This window comes from Limanda limanda, chromosome 7 (assembly GCF_963576545.1).
Source record: "Limanda limanda chromosome 7, fLimLim1.1, whole genome shotgun sequence".
Lineage (NCBI taxonomy): Eukaryota > Metazoa > Chordata > Actinopteri > Pleuronectiformes > Pleuronectidae > Limanda > Limanda limanda.
In genome coordinates, this window is record NC_083642.1 from 13,217,770 (window position 1) to 13,237,252 (window position 19,483).

The 19,483-nt window shown below is 43.6% G+C and overlaps 1 protein-coding gene across 1 annotated transcript in view; it reads left to right on the forward strand.

The window, feature by feature from the left end:
- The window catches only part of LOC133005418 (neuron navigator 1-like), an 80,266-nt gene that overhangs the window by 54,748 nt on the left and 6,035 nt on the right, over positions 1–19,483 (forward strand). Inside the window, exons 7-22 of the mRNA XM_061075089.1 lie at positions 4,482–4,620; positions 7,548–7,854; positions 10,844–11,669; positions 11,788–12,300; positions 13,134–13,175; positions 13,927–14,069; positions 14,473–14,655; positions 14,762–14,814; positions 14,940–14,969; positions 15,157–15,180; positions 15,365–15,442; positions 16,877–16,960; positions 17,858–17,966; positions 18,054–18,175; positions 18,955–19,139; positions 19,241–19,403. Coding sequence (XP_060931072.1) covers positions 4,482–4,620; positions 7,548–7,854; positions 10,844–11,669; positions 11,788–12,300; positions 13,134–13,175; positions 13,927–14,069; positions 14,473–14,655; positions 14,762–14,814; positions 14,940–14,969; positions 15,157–15,180; positions 15,365–15,442; positions 16,877–16,960; positions 17,858–17,966; positions 18,054–18,175; positions 18,955–19,139; positions 19,241–19,403 — 3,001 coding nt within the window. The remainder of the gene's footprint in view (positions 1–4,481; positions 4,621–7,547; positions 7,855–10,843; positions 11,670–11,787; positions 12,301–13,133; positions 13,176–13,926; positions 14,070–14,472; positions 14,656–14,761; positions 14,815–14,939; positions 14,970–15,156; positions 15,181–15,364; positions 15,443–16,876; positions 16,961–17,857; positions 17,967–18,053; positions 18,176–18,954; positions 19,140–19,240; positions 19,404–19,483) is intronic.

A 19,483-nucleotide genomic window follows, 5' to 3' on the forward strand; every position in this document is an offset into this window, starting at 1 on the left:
TTTTTCTATCGCCCATCCTTCAATGAGAGGAGAGGAGAGCTCTCATAATGAGCAGCAAAGAAAGGCCCTTCACGCTGAGATCAAATGAACTGACTCCATTGTCTGATCAGTGGATGGACACAGAGGCTTCTTAAGCTGTTTAGCTCAACTGCAGATTTTCAACCGTTCTCATAATGCTCAGTGTTTGTGTGGGTGTGCGGCCCGAAACAGAAACAAAGAAATCATGTCTCTGTGACAGGAGGATGTGATGCATATTGACAATTGTGACCTTTATTATAATGTGGTAAATAAGGGAAGCATTCAAACCATTTAAAATATTCTGCAGCTCGCAGCAGTCGGAGAGATGATGAGATGTTAAGTCTGCCCTGGACTTTACTGTGGCTTTTTTTCCTTCTTTTCGCGGTGCAGTTATAACGTCATGAGTGAAGACAGAGTAGGAAACCACTTGTGTGTAGCTGGCAGAATACACTGTGTCCATGTGGCAAACTCTATGCTCAGCTGGACACTGCCTCTCTGCACATGGTGCACAAAAAAAAAAATCCTCGTCCAGGTGAAGGTGAAAAACGAGTTCAATCAAATGCAACTCAGCTTAATTGACAGTTATTGCATCCCAAATCAAATCAACAATGATATTCCTTTTGCTTATAAAATTATAGTCATAGGATACCATTCCTCAGCGTCTTGGTCCATTCCCTGCAGCTGTGTTCTTGAACTTCCATCATGACTAGAGTCACAAAAGGACAGTGACCTATATAAGCACCACATGCATATGTAATTTCATGAAATCCATCATTTCATTTCTTGTATCTGGAATTTTGCTGGTGAGAGATCCAGCGCTGTAGCAGAGTGGTATTAGCTTTTTAGAGGAAGCTGAACTTTGGGTCGGGCTCATTTATATGAATATAAATGTGACGGGGATGGGGAAGTGGCTGGCTGTGAGACACTAGCTAATCTGATAGAGGGGCGATGCAGATGAATTAACAGCTAATATTATCCCTCAGTCTCTGCAGCTGCTGCCTAGGAATGAAAAAGTTGAGGCGGAGCAAGGAGAGATTATAGCCGCAGATTTCAGCAGCTGCTGTTAAAGGAAGTAAGGATGGAGCGGATTGAGGAGGAGGAGGAGATGACTCTGTGGAAGTGATGAAGAGAAGAGAGACAATAGTCTTTCGCAAGCGTATCGAGTCCTGAGAAGTTGAGGCGGCCCTCTCTGTCACTTCTCTTCCCACTAAAGCTCTCTCTTTCTGTTCTTTCCTTTCTCCACATACCACTTCACCCTCTTCTCTTGAGTATCCTTGTGTTTCATCTCCCTCTCTTCAAGCTCTGCCTCCCTTTTATGTCACCCAGTGGAGTTGATGGAGGAGTATAGAGGAGCTGTGCCGATCGAGGATCTCAGTTTTTTTTCTCGGGAAATCAGAAAACCCTTCTTCTTTTGCAAAAACCTTGGAAACTTGGACAGACAGCATCTCAAGACCTTCAAGCTAAATCGTCTAAATTCTCTGACGACTCAAGAATAGATTTCCTCACAGAATTGAGAAGTATTGACGTATGACGTGACATAACTTTGACCCATCAGGCTGAAGGCTTTATAGCTTATTGCCAACACAGTTGTATTGAAATTCACGCTGTGACTTATGATTCCTGATATTTCTCTTGGCGTCCAAATGATCTGAACTCTAATTTACTCTTTTAGTCTCTGTTCAGTCTCTGTCTTTTGGTCTCATCAAAACCATCAAATAGCAGCTTTTGTCGTCTCTCCATAAAAAGAAGCTCATTTAATTTTATCAGGAGAATCAACTCTCGTTTCGATGATTAAAATATTTGATTTTATCTTTTCAAATCCTCTATAAGTTGATGTCACCAGTCCTCCTTGTATTCTATTATATTTAGCTGGTGCCGTTCCTGGAGTTTGATCTGAACTCATCTCAATCCTCTCTCTCTTCTCTTCACATCTGTCGGCTGAGTGACAACCTAGCCCTGCAGAGGCTGTATGCACTGTTACTTATCACGTCTTAATAATTCATCAGAGAGGGCATTATCATTCACGAACGCACTGGTGCACACACAGATAGCTCTGAATATCAAGAGACAAAGAGACAGGTATTGCTTCATGGTAAAACCCCAGCTGCTCTATCTCCTGAATGGACGTTTATTTTCCAGGGCTTGTTCAGTGGAAAATGAACAATGGACACATGCACACACATTTGGAACCAGTACATAACATCTGTATAAGTTCAATGTCTATTGCATGTGTGTAATAAAAGGCCCATGGCAATCTAGTATAAAACTGCAATCGAAATCAGCTTTAATAGCAAAACTACATCCTAGAAACTTAATTTACTAGTTGATTAAATAATTCCACACACTTCCCCAAACACTATTGTATATAGATATAGTTTTTATAATGTATTTGTTTCATCTCGTAAAAAATTATAATTTTTAATATGATTTTTTTATAATGATATCTGTTGCTATGGTTTGTGGGTAAGAAATTACAATTAAAAATTAAAGATGCACAAATAGCCTATATCTTCCCAATACAACACTATTTCTACTTGTTTGAATGAGTTGAAGTGTTTAAGCATTTCACTTTAAGACAGAAAGTGAAGCTTGGCTCGCGTCAGTGTGTCTGGCCCAATCAAATTTGGCCTTAATCTTAGTCTGGCATATAGACAAGGCCCAGTACAGATTTTAAATCTCCTCTGCTCTCTCTTTTTTCAATGTCTAATATCCAAAGGCCAGACAGGGAGTTCTGTCCCTCTCCCCCCGGTCCCCGCCGTCGAGTCCCCCAGGGCACAGTGTGACCCATAGAGGCACCCGACCGGAAGGCCTACCCCGCTTTCTCTCCTCAGTCCTCCAATGTGCCACGGTATACATGACCTCATTAGGGAACCCCACCCTCTCCACTTGCTTTACAGTATCGTATGATATCGGTCTGACTTATTGACCCCAATGAGAGAAAACCCAACCCCCCTAACTTCCTCAACATGACCCATTTAATGTACACAGGCCAATGTGCACCCAACCGCCTCACACGTGTACCCCTGTTCTCCCCCATCTCCTCACCCCTGCAAGTCACTGTGCTGAGCTGGATGACAGATTTGTTCCAGTCACTTCTTGAGGTTAATATGACCTGATCTCTCACATTACTGCAGCTTTAGTATTTGATACTGTTGAGTCGTCAGATAGCTTCAAACTCCAAATGCCACCAATAACTGAAACACTTGAATCCTCACTTTAAAGGGATAGTTCACAGAAAAATGAAAATCCACTCAATGTCTACTCACCACTATGCCGATGGAGGGGTGGGTGAAGTGTTTGAGTCCACAAAACACTTTTTAAGAGTTTCAGGGGTAAACAGGGTTGCAGCCAAACAATTGAATAAAAACATAAACAGTCAATCAGAAGTAGAAAAAACAAGTATACACGGATACCATACAATAGTGTTTAAATCTGCATCCAGGAAAGCAATGAACATCATGGATTGCTAATATTTAACCGTGTCACCATTATCCAAGAGTAAATAAATGCTTGCGGTAAAAAGACATAGAACGAAGAAGATATGTGCCATGTGGACAGACTTCACAGTCCTGGCTCAGACTCTCCTCCTACGTGCACTCGTGGGTGCATGCATCAGTGTATATGTTCTTTAGTGCTATTTTTATGTGCTTGTGTGGTTGTGTGTGTGGGTTGAGATGATGTCGAGAGTGCTCTGAATTGCAGTTTGCCAAGTTTCCGACAGTGTGAAAGTTAGGTATATAGAGCAGGCAGCTTTCTAAATGAGGTCTGCGTCTATGAATATTTAATCAAAAGACAAACGAGACAACACGGAGCCCATGGCTGATGTAACTGAGCTGGTGGGTATTTCATGCACTAAACAGACTCGGGGAGATATCTGACACAGATTGCTCGGTTTTCTAAGATATTCTCGGGTATGAGCACGTTTATGTGATCCATGTTGATGTTAGTGAACATTGTTGGCAACTGCACATGCTTGCAGGGGTTCATCACCTTCATCATAGACACTTGGCTCACAGCTGCATGCTCGATTGCTTTGGGTCTTAGGGCCTGTCCCTTTTTGTTTTGAACGTGGCCATTTTATAACTAATAATGGTGTATGTGTTAAGATGGACATTGCATCCTTCTCCTAGTTGTGACCCTTCAATGCATGAGTGCCATCTTTATTTAGACATGCCAACACCGTCCTATCACATGAACTCAAGTACCTCTTCTCTGACACCACCTGTCACGTTTCAAACGTGTGACCCTAAGTAAAGAGTGAAGTGGTTTCACACAACTGAACTGTCAACGTTTAGGTCTGTGTGGTCATTTGAATGCATCCCTCTGACTAAACCATTACCCATTACTTGTATCCATTTGTTTGAACGGATTATTCAGCTTCGCAGTACAAATAATACCCCTGGGTGGAAATCACTACTTTAATATGTTGCCTGACACTTCTTCTCTGTCATTGTCTCTTGTAGCTGGGATGAGAGCAGCTCCATCAGCAGCGGCCTCAGTGACGGCTCAGACAACCTGAGCTCCGAAGAGTTCAACACCAGTCCCACTCTCAACTCGCTTCCCACCACCCCCATCGGCTCCCACAGGAACTCAACCATAGTGGTAAGTGAGGTGCACAAGAGCAAAACAAAACACACACACACACACACACACTGACCGAGTCAGACAGACGTGTGTGCTGGATACAGTATTGATGAAGCTTTTATCCAGTGAAACATTGATTTGTCATTGACTTAGGTGACACACACACAGTGCTCAGAAGACACACAGGAACACTCACACTCACACACACACACATACACACACACACACACATACACACACACACAGCATGTAGCAGGACTCTGCCTGATTCAGTATTCTATTGAAACCCATGCTATCACATCTGCACGGATGTGTAAGCGCGTTCATGCCACACACTTGCTGGTAGCGACGCATTTCCAGCAGACTCGCCACCATTTTTGAATTGAGTTGAAGGAACGAACGCGGACGACGTCTTTCTTTTCTTCGTTGCAGTTCTTTAAGAAAAAGTAATTGCTCTATGGTTGTGTTGGCTCAAACTCCAACACAACCGGCTTAGCAACATTCACTTTTGTTCTGAAGTAAAAAGAGACGCCTGAGAATTTTTAAATAGCGGACCAGGAACCGGAAGACACTCTACACCGGCATATACAAACTCTACTGCGACTAGTTTTTCGGCGCTGTAATTGTTGAGTGACTCACACACACCTACACGCAGCTATGAATGCTCGGACCCGTGCTCAGGCTACATACGTACCTACGACGTAGCTTCGGCGCAGAAGGATAAATTTGGCTTTAGAAATAACTGTCCTGAGTGAATGTGTTGATTCACTGAAGTGCACTGCGACACTGTGGTCTTAAAAAATCTGCTGCGGGAGTGGAAGGATTTGGGACTCGTGACCTCAGCGCTTCTAAAATCCTGTCTACAGCTCTGCTCCAGTTTCTTTGAGATCAATCTGACGCTCTAGGGAGTCCAGACAGAGTGTGTATTTGTGCGTCTGTGTGTATGTATGTGTGAAAGTGTCTGATTTAGGTCCTACCTCCACCATGTGGTTTATATGACTGATTCAGTTGAATTTCAGAGGCCGAGAGACAGAGGGAGTTTGAGGGGAGACGGGAAATCACTGTAACCATGGCAACCAAAGCACAGGGATGCTGAGAGCCCGGGCCTTTGTCTTCTTCCATATATATATAAATATATATATATTGGAGGACAGGTCTAGAGTGTGGCCATCTGCACACACACACAGTTACACAGCCACACACACAGGGCCATCTGCAGTCCGGCATCCAGGCCAGCGAGCTGGAAGAACCGGGGCGCCTCCCTCCACGCCTAGAAGCAGGAGTCATAGCAACCATTACCCCCCATGGCATCATTGCCATGGCAACCCACCATCACCTCATAATGCACCCGCTATCGTCAAATACACATGGCTCCTCGTTCTATCGCCGATGGTAGCTAATCTTATCCCTTTGTGGGTCCCTCTTTGTCTTTGTGTCTCCTGTTGATTTTAATTTCCCACTTGCTAAACATCCTCTCCTCTCCCCTCCCACGTATTGAGTAATAAGCTCAACAGACATATGAGGTTGAGGGGGAGAAGGGTAATGAAGAAAGGACGCACAAAGAAGACATGTTGGAGAGAAAGGAAGTTAGAATTACAGCCAGAAAGTGGTGGTGGTCCATGTGGGTGGTGCAAAAACCTGAATCTCCTCATTTCCACAAGGATTTGGACAAATTGCAGCAGTTAATACACTTAGTCCTTTAGTGCATGTGTGTTTGAGTCTGACTATCTGTCTCATTGTCCATCTGTTTGCTTTGTTATCCATGTTTGGTCGGGACTTTCTGACCAGATGTGTATCTCACCCCCCCTCCCATGTTTTAATAATCAGGGAATGTGTGTGAGGAAATGACAATGTTTTATCAACAGGGTCTGGTCAGACAGGAGACACACACTCACACATACCTCCACCTCCTCGTGTGATGTGAACCTGCCCATGGGGTCTATTGGTTTTAATAAAAAAGGAATTCAGCATATGAGCTTTCATGGGAACTGCATGTTGGGTGCAATGTCCTGCACTGGCACACACACACACACATAGACACCTCCTGATGCATTGTGTAACTGTCAGTCCCCCACAGTGGGTGTGTTTAATCCACTTTTGTCGTATGCGTCCTCTTATAGTCATCCATAAACACGTACACACTCTTCCTATAAAGATGATGTGTATTCGCATGTATTCCACTCATAAACACACAGAAGACCTTCAGCCATGGGTTTCACATTTCATTTAGTTTCACAATCGACATTCTTTCTCATTGGATTGTTTCAAGGCTGAGCTGTCTGTATGTAAGTCAAGTAAGTGTGTGTGAGTCTTTGTGTCTGATCTTAGATGTGGGGTCAGTGTGTGTTTTGTGCACAGTACATATGTGTGTATTTGTGGGCAGTTCCTCCCCCTGCTGTGTCTGTCCACTTCTCGTTTGAAGTGTTCAACCAGAGCACACAATAGGATTTAGACTGGGAAGATGAGACATCAGTGAATGGGTTTTTAGGTTGACTGTGTCAGACATGTTTTTCCTGCTCAGAGGGAGTCTGAGGCTCTAACCTAATATCTAACCTAATAACATAACCTAAACACTAAAGTACATAATATAAGGGATGCAGTGTTTTTTTTCATAAAAGATTCAGTAAGTTGTTGCACGCCATCATTCATCCCAGTTTTCTAAGCCAATTCTATAACATGCACTGAATCACGCAGAGTGAAACTAAATTTTAAGTCAAACAAAGTTGTCTTAGTTAGGAGGGGTTTCAAGGGTGACATGATTGTAGTACAAATACTGTCACCTTAAAATTAGACAGGCAGAGAAATTCATAACTGTAAAGTAGACAACCAAAGAAACACAAATATATGTTATCTCCAATGTCTTTAAGTTTAATCTCACACACTCAGTACTTAGACATTCTGTCAAAATACTGTCTCATAGAACTTGTCTCTCTGTCCCTTCATAGATGCGTACAGATGCCGAGAAGCGATCTCTGGTGGAGAGCGGCATTTCGTGGGACACCGATGATGCCAAACCCGGCTGCAAGAGCCAGGGCAGCAGCGTCTACAACACAGGAAGTCTCAAGTCCGAATCGGCCCATAAATGGAAAAAGACGAGGCCGCAGCCCGGGGAGGGGCTGGAAGGAGGTAGAGGTGAACTGAAGAAGCCTCAAACCCTGGGTCAAGGAAACGTGTTGAGGAAAGGAAGAAACCCACCAGTGGGAGTCACATCCCCGATCACCCACACCTCTCAGAGTGGCCTGAAAGTGGCAGGTAGGTGGAGAAACACACACTGAAGACCTTTTCAGATTTGAACAGTTGGCAATTTACATATGAGGAAGGCAGCCGGAGATTGTTTGGGTCAGACACGTTCACATGAAAAGGAAAATGTCTGGAACACTCAGGGTTTGCAGGGAAAAAAATAATATCTGGAGCAACTGAAATTTCATGAAATGTTCAAATTTAGTCCATGTCTGAAAGTAGCTAAATACACAAGCATGTTCAAGTGTAAAAATCTATAGCTTTATTTGAAATGGTTTCATAACCTGAGCTGACTCGCACATTTCTCTGGCTGTCTTTTAATATTCCCGTCTTTCTGGCAGTCATACACCCACACACACGTTCACAGACACACTCACTGTCTTTGTCCCACACATTCATCCACAGCTGCAGCCTACCCTCTGGGCCTTTAGAAAGTGGTGCCATGTATCAAACGCCCATCACCACCCACTCCCTTCCTGCCAGCCTCACACACACCCACCCACACACACACACACACGCACACACACTCTCTCTCACACACACACAGCACTGACCAAGCGATTTTTTTTCTACTCAAGCTTTATTTTTGTGCCTGACAGAGACAATTTATAGCACTTAGATAATGGCCTTGTACCCAAAGCAACTGGCCCAGAGAAAGTGAGTGTTTGTGTTGCTAATAGTTTGTATGTATGTGTGTGTGTGTCCACTGTGCAGACAGGTCGGAGATTGTGCCAACCTTAAACAGTGTCACCCATCACACTTCACAAACACACACTCACACACAAAGAGCACAATAGCGAGGATTGTGCGGCTGCGTTTAAACCTCACCATCTGTGTGCTGTTTACGTAAGAACACACACACACACACACACACACACACACACACACACGCACATATAGACAACCAAAACAACAGGATATTAGTTGTGCTGTTGTGTGCCAGTCTAGTTGGGCAGTGTCTGAGTAAACACTCCTCTTTCCTTTGGACCATGTTTGCATTGCCAGCTGCTGAAGTGACAGATACGCACCAAACAAGTGAAGCGGCCTGTGATGTGTGCGCCACGCTGCTATTGTTACTGATGTCAACCGCTTGAACCGTATTAGAGTTTCAGAGGTTAATTAATCATATGATGAAGTCAAGGGAAAGTAGAGTGGAGATTGGATCTCGTAGCTCATCAATGAGGAGGAGCTCATGAATTTTAATGACTGTTTGACATTCTTCGACAGTTAGAGAGGTCAACGACAGACGAGCACTGTGTCGCAGTTCAATAACACTGCAGAATACACATTCTATAGTACGTACAATGTTCTATATACCAACCACAGTTTGCTTTTAGTGTATAATGATGATTGATTGTTTTTACAGTTACTCTGTTAATAACTGAAGCTACAAATTGAAAAATTGGGGAACAGACCCATCATAAGTTCCATAAAGAGAAGTTGACCAGGTCAATTACTTGCACACCACTTCCTTGATAAAGGAATTATCTGTTATAGAAAGTGGTCAATCAAGTCAATTTTCCTTTTATGGACTACCTGATTTTATTGTGTTGTACTAATTCAGAACACAATAATAGCTGCACCTCAATTTGCCTCAATCTTATAAGATACAATATTGACTTAATGTTTAATGTTATGCACTTAACATTGATACTGTCGATATATCTCTACTAACACAACTATAAACTCTCATTTTGATGGTCGATGGGAGACGATGTCAGAAATGCGGCAGCTAGTTGCATCTTCACTCCAACTTTCCTCCTTCCGCTGCTCTCGCCCACTGTCGCCCTATATAGAAGAAGACTTGATGTGAAATGGGCCATTTTCCTTAAAAAGATGTCAGCAATTATTTTTATACGAAGGATTTCTCACTGTCAGCCACGCAGGCCCCTCGTGTCGAGCGGTGTCGTGATTCACGGTCTCTTCTACACGCGCCTGTGTGTGTCTCCACAGCCGGTGTCTGTAAATCAGTCTATGTTTATGTCACAATTAATACACAAACGCCTGGAATCAGTATAAGTCACTGACAAACAGAGTTTGTGTGTCAGCCTAACGTTCTTGGACCGAGCAGTGTTGCGGTTTTACGATGGATTGAGTTTATGACTTGACACGTTAACTCAATTTTCACATTCAGGAAAGAACTGTGAGCGTAATGTGTTGTCGGTGTCACATTCCTGTACGATCTGATCACAAGTAACTGTGAGTGTGTGTGGTATATACGTGTCTCGTGTCTATGTGTCTTTTGCGGGTTTATAAATACCCGTAAGTGACTCCAGATGTCCCCAGGCGGCCCGCCGGTGGGTCTCATTCAACAGCAGCTCTTTGACTCTGTTAATGCCTTGTATATAAACCTCCCATTACATACAAATTAAGAGCGTGGGTAGCGTGGACTTGCACTTGTGTGGGTGGTGCATACAGTGCACATGTGTCTAGTAGACTGCTGCTTTCTCTCATAATGACTTCCAAACAAATTCAATTAATTTGCCACTTGGGGAAAAAAAATCACTGCCGTTCCACCGAGTCATCTCTCACTCCACCCTCTGTCTCCAAAGAGTCTTCAAAAGAGGAGAAGTTTAACCACACTGTGTTTCATGGCGTTTTGTGCCCACAGACACGCTTCGTGAACGTGAGCACCGGTTTTCCACAGCCATATTCCACATGTTAATCCCAGCACTCCACAGCTGTGACACGCAGACGTGCACTTAGCGGAAAACCAGAGGGAAAAAACTATTTTTGTTCATTGGGATGGAAAAGGGGAGTAACTGCATGATAAGTGTGTGTGTGTGTGTGCGCGCCTGTGTGTGTGTGTGTGCGTTTGCGTGGTCTACACACTGTGTTCGGATTTGCTTTATCAGCTGACAGTCTGACCTTGTAGGTGTTCAGATTAGTTATCATGTCCTAATATGGCTTGGTTAGTCTCTCTCGCTACATGAAACTGACTGTTCAGGCATTAGTTTGTTCATGCTGCTCATCAGTCATTGTTTTTTCTCTATCTCTTCAGGTACAGTCCGATCAGATGGGAAGCCCATGGATAAGTCCAGGTTGGCAGTGAAGACTTCAGGTCTTCAGCGCTCCTCCTCTGATGCTGGTAAAGATCAAAGGAATGGCACTGGTGTTGGTGAACAGCGTAAACCACCATCTGGCCTGGTCAGGCCCTCAACAGGTGGAAACTTTGGCTTCAAGAAGCAAACCACAGTCGCCCCTAACGGGACAAACCATGTCGGTGCGTCTGCTATGATGAGTACAGGTGGCAGTTCCATACCCGGCGGCTCTTTAACTGTTGGGAAGGTTCCCAAAACATCTGGTATTCCTGTCAAACCCGTGGCTGGTGGTGGTGGTGGTGGTGGAGGACGGAAGACAAGTCTAGATGTTTCAAGCAACGATCACAGTAGTTTTCTGTCCCCAAATGCCAGGACGTCTCTCCAGTACCGCTCTCTGCCTCGTCCTGCCAAGACAAGCACACTGACTCTAACCCGGCCGAGCTCCGCACGGCCAGTAAGCACCACCATGGACACAGGATGTGGACTAATCAAACCCTCCTCAACAGCACCTCAGGGCTCGAGGCTCAAGGAGCCTGGTTCTGGAGTAGGGTTGACTAAAGGAGGGAGCCGTGGGATTCTAAGTCCTAGTCCTGTCAATCAAACAGACCGAGAGAAGGAGAAAGAGCGAGCCAAAGCTAAAGCGGTGGTCTCTGACTCTGAGTGTGGAGGTGGGTCTCTGAAGGGCAGCCCGGCTCAGACCCCCTCAGAGAACGGAGTGAAGCTTCAAGGCCTGAGACCCCCCAGCAGTGGCAAGGGCGTAGATCTGCCCTCACCCAACACACACAGGTACCAATGTTATACACTTCAATATAAATATATACAAGCAAGAATTTCAAAATGAACGCACACACTTTCAAAATAATAAGAATATGGATTTACTTCAATGTTGTCTGATATTTTTTAGATTATCTGGAGTACGCAGCCTCGCTAAGCCTCCATCCATGGCCCATCTCGACAAGCTCAACTCCAACAGCCTGGATATGGGAATTCAAGACTCACTGCCCCCAAAGATCCCCCCCTACTCTAAGCTCCAGGACCTGGTGAGCTCAGCAGGCAGCCCCGGCCTCACTCCCAGCCCGGCCCCGTTACTCAATGTGAACTCCTCGGCCTGCTTCTCGAGCTCCGGGATGGGGCTGGGCCCGAGGCAGGTCTCTTCTCTCGGGGTGGAAGGGGGCAGGGGGAGCACTTCTCCCCTGCTCTACCCCCGTCTGTCTGGGCTACATCGGAGCATGGAGTCGTTGCCGCTGCAGATGAGTCTGGCTCCTGAGCCCCAGGGAAGAGGGAAGAATAGGGAGAGGGAGAGCTTGGTGCGAGGCTACACCACCTTAGAGTCCAGAGACAAAGAGAGACAGGAAGATAGAGGCCCTCCTCCCAGCTGGAGCTCTGGAAGTAAAGTCTCACTGACTCTCACAGACAAGTGAGTTCAATTCTGCTGAAAGATAAGCTTTAATTATACATATAGTTGTATAGTTTCTGTCATCCAGGGTTCTTCTATTCTGTCATGTAGCTCCACCTACTGGTTATCTGAAGAACTACATCTATTTCATTCATTGTTCAGGGAAGGCAGGAGTGGTCCAGGAGAGAAGCTTTGACATCTTAGTATATACACATGGTATCAACATGTGTATTTTGTTACCCGAAAAAGGTATTGTAGGCAGTGGTGATTATGAAGAGCAAAGAACTAAAAGTAATTACACTTCCAAAGAAAACCCCCCAAAAATGTAAGCAATTAGTACGATTTTTAAGATGAATCATATATAGAGAATATAGAATATTTTTAGTATAATAGAATACTATTTACTATTACTTATTTAGAATAAAGAATATTTTTGAGGCAAGACTACACATGTGTGTGGGGGGGGGGAGTTAATCTAAAAACTGAGGACAGAATGTACAATATGAGATGTTAATTATTCCCTAAAATATTAAGAAACATAATTACTTGGTGGCTCATTTGTCGCATATTATTTGGCTTAGACAAAAATAGAACTCAAACCACAAATAAAGGCAATGGCATGAACGCACACTCAATACACACACACACACACGCATACTTACATTCTGAGGGGTCTCTAGGCTGTTATTACTGCAGGACTATTATCAGTGTTGAACGGGCCCTGCTCACTGAATACATAATTACTGGCTGACACAGCTGTCTCACTGTGCTGCTTTGTGCCCGCTGCCTGCTCTTGAGAGTTTAATAACTCACTGCACCACTGGTTAAATAATAACGTTGTTTAATCTCTGCAGCTCTCAGAGAGACAGAAACACGCTGCCAAAGAAAGGTCTAAGGTAAGTTGACACGTGCACACACACACACACGCAGCTACAGGCTTCATACACAATCTTACGGTGATTGTCACTGCAATTTTGGCACATAGCTTAACCTGCACCCTCACACAGCTGCCATTGATAAGATCTATTCTGATTGACAGACTGTGTTAATCCTGCCTGCAGGGTCCGTACACATCCGTCCTTTTACTTGTATTCTAAAATCTGGGCTTAATCCCCCAAATATTGTATCTCCTTTATAACGTACTTGCAACATCTGGAGTGTTTCCACTCAGATATTGGCTGGTCTGCAGTACCATGTAAATGTCTAATAATATCACCATATTGAGATGTCAGTGTTCACTTCATTATAAGAAAACAGTAAAATCATCAGATTTCATTATTTTCTGACCAACAGTTAAATACCAGATTTATTCAGTTTACTGTCATGAAAATGATATGACAAACAAGAAAACAGTAAAGTTTCACATTTTAAATACCGGAATAAACAAATGTTTGTCATTCATGCTTGAAAATGACTGTGAAAGATTTAATAGATTTTCATAAAATTTAAGGTTTAACTAATCAATCAATTAATTCTTGCAGCTGTAACTCAGGTCTAAATGTATAAAACAAATGCATGTTTAAAACCTTTCTAGTTTTTTTATGCACAAAAATAAAAAATAAATTGTTTATGTTTGGAGGATTTTCTGTTTCTGTATTCAATTTACCTCAACATCACTGATGGTGTCCTCCGACTGTGTGGTTTCAGCTGTGTCTCCCAGGTTGAGGAGGAAGGGAAGGAGAAAGGAGAGAGGAGACACTCTCATTCTATTCTCAGTATGACCGACTCGCTCACTCTTACATCGATGTCTTCCCCCACCTCCCTGCCCCGCACCTCTAAGACCAGTATGGGTGAGCATGCACATATACACACTCCAAAGTACACTGAGTAGAATAATGCATTTCTTTAACATTATGTATAACATCGGTAGAGCTGCTGTTGTTCTTGAGGAGTTGGTCATTCCACACGCCAACTGTGATGTCAACACCATAGCTTTAAAACTACAAGTGACTTGGTGCAGTCTTCACCAAGTGTCACCAGTCAGAAATATATAGCAATACGACATTTAAAAGGCAAAGAAGAAGAAGAAACAAGCAGAATAGTATTCCCATCTTGGAATCTCTATGGTCCCTCATTAATGGGATTATTTAGGGAGCATAAAGATTTCTGTAGTGACCTGTGTGATGTGTGAAAGGGCAAGGACGAGTATTAACTAGTCAGAACTCTTTTTCCCTTGACCCTCTGGTTTCTCAGTAATACCCAGCCCCGTGGGCGGACCTCCGAGGATGACTCGATCCAACAGCATCCCAACACACGATGCCTCTCTGGAGCTGTACGCAGCGTCTCCACTGGGCAGCACGCTGTCGCTGGCTGAGCGTCCACGCAGCATGGGGATGGTTCGCTCTGGATCCTTCAGAGACAAGGAGTCCGATGAAGGTGAGTCCGCTGAATAACTGTGACTCTGTTTGGTGCCCTCATTTACTACTTCATCTTCTCGTTGGTTTATGTTTATGTTTATGTTTCTGAATTGTCTCTTTACCAGTTCATGGGTCTGTGCTCTCACTGGCATCCAACGCCTCCTCGAGCTACTCGTCAGTGAGTGTGGGCAACATGCATAATCAGGTAGACACAATTCTGTTTGTCTGTGTGTGTGTGTGAGTGTGCGTGTGTTTGTTAGTGTGTAAAGTGATGCTATCTTCTTGTTTCAAACTTTCACACAGTGCACACTAGAGACAAGACTTTCTCCCTTGGTATGCTCTGCAACTTATTACACCTCTCCTCTTCCTCTCTACTTTCTCTCCTCCTCTTCGTCTCCGCTGCTCTCCTCCTCCCTCTCCTATCCTCTCCTCCACCTTCGTCCTCGTCCTCTCCTCTCCGCTTCTCTCTCCCCGTGTTTTATCTAACATCTTGATTTTTACTCTCCCCCTGCTTCCTAAGGCTGAGGAAAGGATTCAGGGAGAGGTAAGTGTTTGCTCTCCTGCACTTGCTCCTTCTCCTCTGTCTCCTTATTTGCTTTCCTTTCATTCCGCATCCCTGTCAACTGTGGGGGAACAAATCTGTCCCTCATCTCATTAACGCCATCTGCCCGAGTCTTTAGTAAACTTTGTTATTTTATAGTTAAACATTCGCTTTTTTTTCCTCACAGCAAATCCGCAAGCTGAGGAGAGAGCTGGAATCATCACAGGAGAAGGTGTCAAACCTGACCACACAGCTGACGGCAAACGTACGTTTTCTGTTAACATCATTAAATAACACGACACACCTCACTTGCATCAACTGCCTTAATATTGTATTTTTCGTCGTAGGTTTCCTCAAATGTTCAGGTTTAAATTTAGCTTAATGTCTGATGGAAATATTTCCAAAAACACATTTTATTCCCAACTGCATTTAAACTCTTAAAGAAAAATGGCCAATAAGGAAGTTATTTGAGTGACATCTTCATCATTTTAAAAATGTGACCTTTTACCCTGAGGTAACTGAAGTATTAGCAGTACCCCCTCCCTCTAATTTTACACCCCAATACTTGTCATTCATCTTGATGAGCAGACTACTTCAGTGACACTTGCCCCGAGGCTGAGGTAACTGACACTCATAGAGACACAATTGGTGTCGGACATGAGATAGCAGGCAAAGGAGGAGCAGTGTCAGGCTGCATTTTGCTTTGTGGTCCTTTTGGTTTCTTTACAGGTTAAAAAGGGTTTATTTTGATTAAAAACAACCAAGAACTGCAAAGTACATTAAACCTCTTTCAGCTTAGGTTAGTCCATGACAGCACATTATTTATTTTAATGCAAGTCAGTGGATTCGGAGCTTAATACTTTACCTTCCACTATCTTATACATTTGTGTATTTGATTGGAGTCTTCATTGAAAAGAGAGGCAGAGAGTGACTAAATATCCGAGCTGTGGTTTGTCAGTTATAAATCATTTCTGCGTCGTCTCAGCACATTTCTTATCCTTGCAGGGCCTGAAGAAAGCTAACCTCCTCCTGAACCTTTCCCCAAGCTACTTAGCTTGGGGAACACACACACAGTGGCCTCGCCCTCTCTTTGTGCTCTACAAGGTTGTTTCTGAATGACATACTGTCAGCATTTTCATTGGTGCAAGTGCATGAATAAAGCACAGGCATTATGCAGTGCACTCAATCAAGTGTGTGGGTGCGTCGTGGTTGTACTTGTATGCATATGTGTGAGTGTTCCTTCCTATTGGATTTTTTTCATTCTCTGTGACCTTATTCTGCGACATTAACGAATAAGCAGAACTGATGCAACCATCACAGCATAACTGGATTAATTACTTATTTTGTAAATGTATAATTATGTTCTGCAAAGTAAAACGTGGAAAGTAATTTCCTTTGTGAGAGAGAGAAATGAGGGAGGTGAATTTTTCACAGAAAGATTATTCTTCAGCCTTTGTGTGTTATTGAGCTTTTATTATTGAGCTTATATACAATGAATAAGCCAAATTTAAAGTCAGTTTGAATGTATGTGAAGTTCTAGTTAGTCATAGTCTCGCTGCTTTTTCAAAAATGACGAACAATTAAATGTACTAGTAGATGTATATCTTGTTTATTTCCTGTCATAGACAATTACGTAAAAAAAATAAACTTCTGCCTGTGTCTTTAGTCCTCAGCTCATGTTTCTTCTCTTTCCAAACAGGCAAATCTGGTGGCCGCCTTTGAGCAAAGTTTGACATTGATGACCACTCGGCTCCAGAGTCTGTCAGTGAGCCACGAGCAGAAGGTAACGTCATCCATCACCTCCACACTCCAAATACAAACCTGACTTCCAGATGCATTCCACCGCTGTGCCAATGTTGTGAGCCGAGCGCTAAGAGTGTTAGTGACTTTGTTCACAGTCTGCAGTGAGGAGCTAAATATAAAATATATATACACGAGGGGCCCACTGCAGTTCCACATACAAAACTCATGTGAGAAGGGTACAGAAAATCAATTAGTGATGGATAAGCTCAAAGTACACTGAGTTTGCACGTGCACTCGCAGCAAACAACATTCCTGCATTCTCCGGCCTTTGGTATCAGTTTTGGTGCGAATAAACCCATCAGTGCTTGAGGCAGTGGTCTGTGCGAGTGTGTGCACAAAGTGTGCGAGGGGTCCTTCTCCGAGCTTCATGCTTTGCTGCTCCCACTGAAAGCCCCGTCTAGACCACTCCAGAAAAAAGTCTTTGTTGTTTGTGCCAGCGCACTGACCTGTGCAGCTCTGCCCGGAGCACAGGCTCTTTAACCTTGAGGAGATGGGCCGGGTGGCTCCATTTATAGCAGCTTTAGGACACAATGGGCAGCACAGTGAGGCGCTGCTGTCCTGAACTCTTTGTCCTTGTGAACTGCAAACATCATTTAAGAGATCAGGCCCCAATTTTTTGTACTTGAGTAAAACATCATGGAAAACCACTTCTTTTTTTCAAAATTCAACAACATAATATAATTATTAGTAGTAGAAGTATATCAGGAGGCTAAGCAGACACAGGATACTCAGGGGAAATCACAGGGATGCATTAACACAAATGTAAGCAAGAAAACAAAATTTGCAAAAGTCTGCCTCTTTCCTCTTTTCCCAACAGATACAAACGGATCCACCTGAACTGAACTCTATGACAATTACTCATTTGATGTCTGTGCAGGACTCTGAGCTGGTGGAGCTGCGGGAGACTATCGAAGACTTGAAGACCAGGAATGATGAGGCCCAGGCTGTTATTCATGTAGCTTTAAACAATCCAGATAACGAGAAAGGTTTGGAGATTCACCTACTGATACTATTCTCTCTCTCTGCACATTTGTCCCTTTGTTTTGATGTAGACTTTATTTAATTTTTTCCAGATGTGCAAATTCGACGTCAGAACTCATGTGAGAGCATCTCAAGTCTCAACAGCCTGACCAGTTTGTCAAGTGTTGGCAGCTATAAGGACCAAGACACCAAGAAGAAGAAGAAAAAGAGCTGGGTAAGAATGAATGCACAGATGATATTTTCACTGCCTGATGTTTGTCTATGTTCAGTCTCTTCGACTTCATATATTTGGCTGTTTTAGGTGCTTGGGATGAGTGTAGTAATTGTAAAGCCTCTTTAGATTTCTGTTATACGGTATGATGGGCCACTTTAAACTGTCCCTCCATCTCCGTTGATTCACCACCTAGACGACTGATTGGCTAGCTGTTCTGTTAATATTGAATTTGAATGGGGGGCTATAATTCAGCACAGTTGGACATCAGCAGACATGATGTCCAGTTAAGGGTGGACTTCTCTGCTTAATCATCAGTTTATTAAATGCTATTCCCATTTGTCTTCATTTACACCGTGCTCTGTTATGTAGTTTATCCTGTAAGATATTACAATGTAACCCTTCCTCACCCAGCAGTGGGGTAATTAATCTGCAACAACATGCACTGTAACCTTGACCTGTTTGCAGAAAATGAGCTTTAAAGAGATAATTTGGGAAAATACATTTATTATTATTCTTGCTGAAATCTGTCCATTAAATTTGGTTGTGAAAATAAGTAGTACATCTTTTGGAATCAGTCTAGTAGATCGTCTCCGCCGTGCAACAGCAACACGGGGCAGTTGCTTCAATTTAATCGTATGAGCCAACTGTCCATGAAATGTGACAGACCTCTTTGAGCAAAACAATCTGTGAATGCTAACATTCTTGCTGCATGAATAAATACACTGAACCATTGAATATTATTCAGTAGTCTGTACATCTGCTCCTCTGTCTCCATGTAGTTGAGAAGCTCCTTCAACAAGGCGTTCAGCATCAAGAAAGGCTCCAAAACCTACTCAGACATCGAGGAAATCGCCACCCCTGACTCCTCGGCTCCAAATTCCCCAAAGATGCTTCATGAGGGGGAAGAGGGAGGGGAGCTTCAGTTTTCAGGCCTCAAAACCTCCGTCTCTGCCACCTCCTCTGTGTAAGTACTGATAAACACCATACTCCAGCTCCTAGCTCAGCAGGGAAGGAGACAGTTCTAACTTCCGTCTGACCCTAATAAGTACACCCTGTCCCTTCCAGCATCATGGAGACAACAGAGGAGGGGGAGAACGAGGAAGCAGCGGTGACAGATCTACGCTCAGAACTCTGGGTGAAAGAGAGGGAACTGACGGACATCCGACTGGAGGCCTTAAACTCTGCTCATCAGTTGGAGCAGCTCAGAGATGCCATGAACAACATGCAGGTTTGTTTTGTTTGTATGTGCATGTCTATTAAAGTATATACTGAAAATATTTGTTGGAGAGATATTGCAGTTTTTGTGTC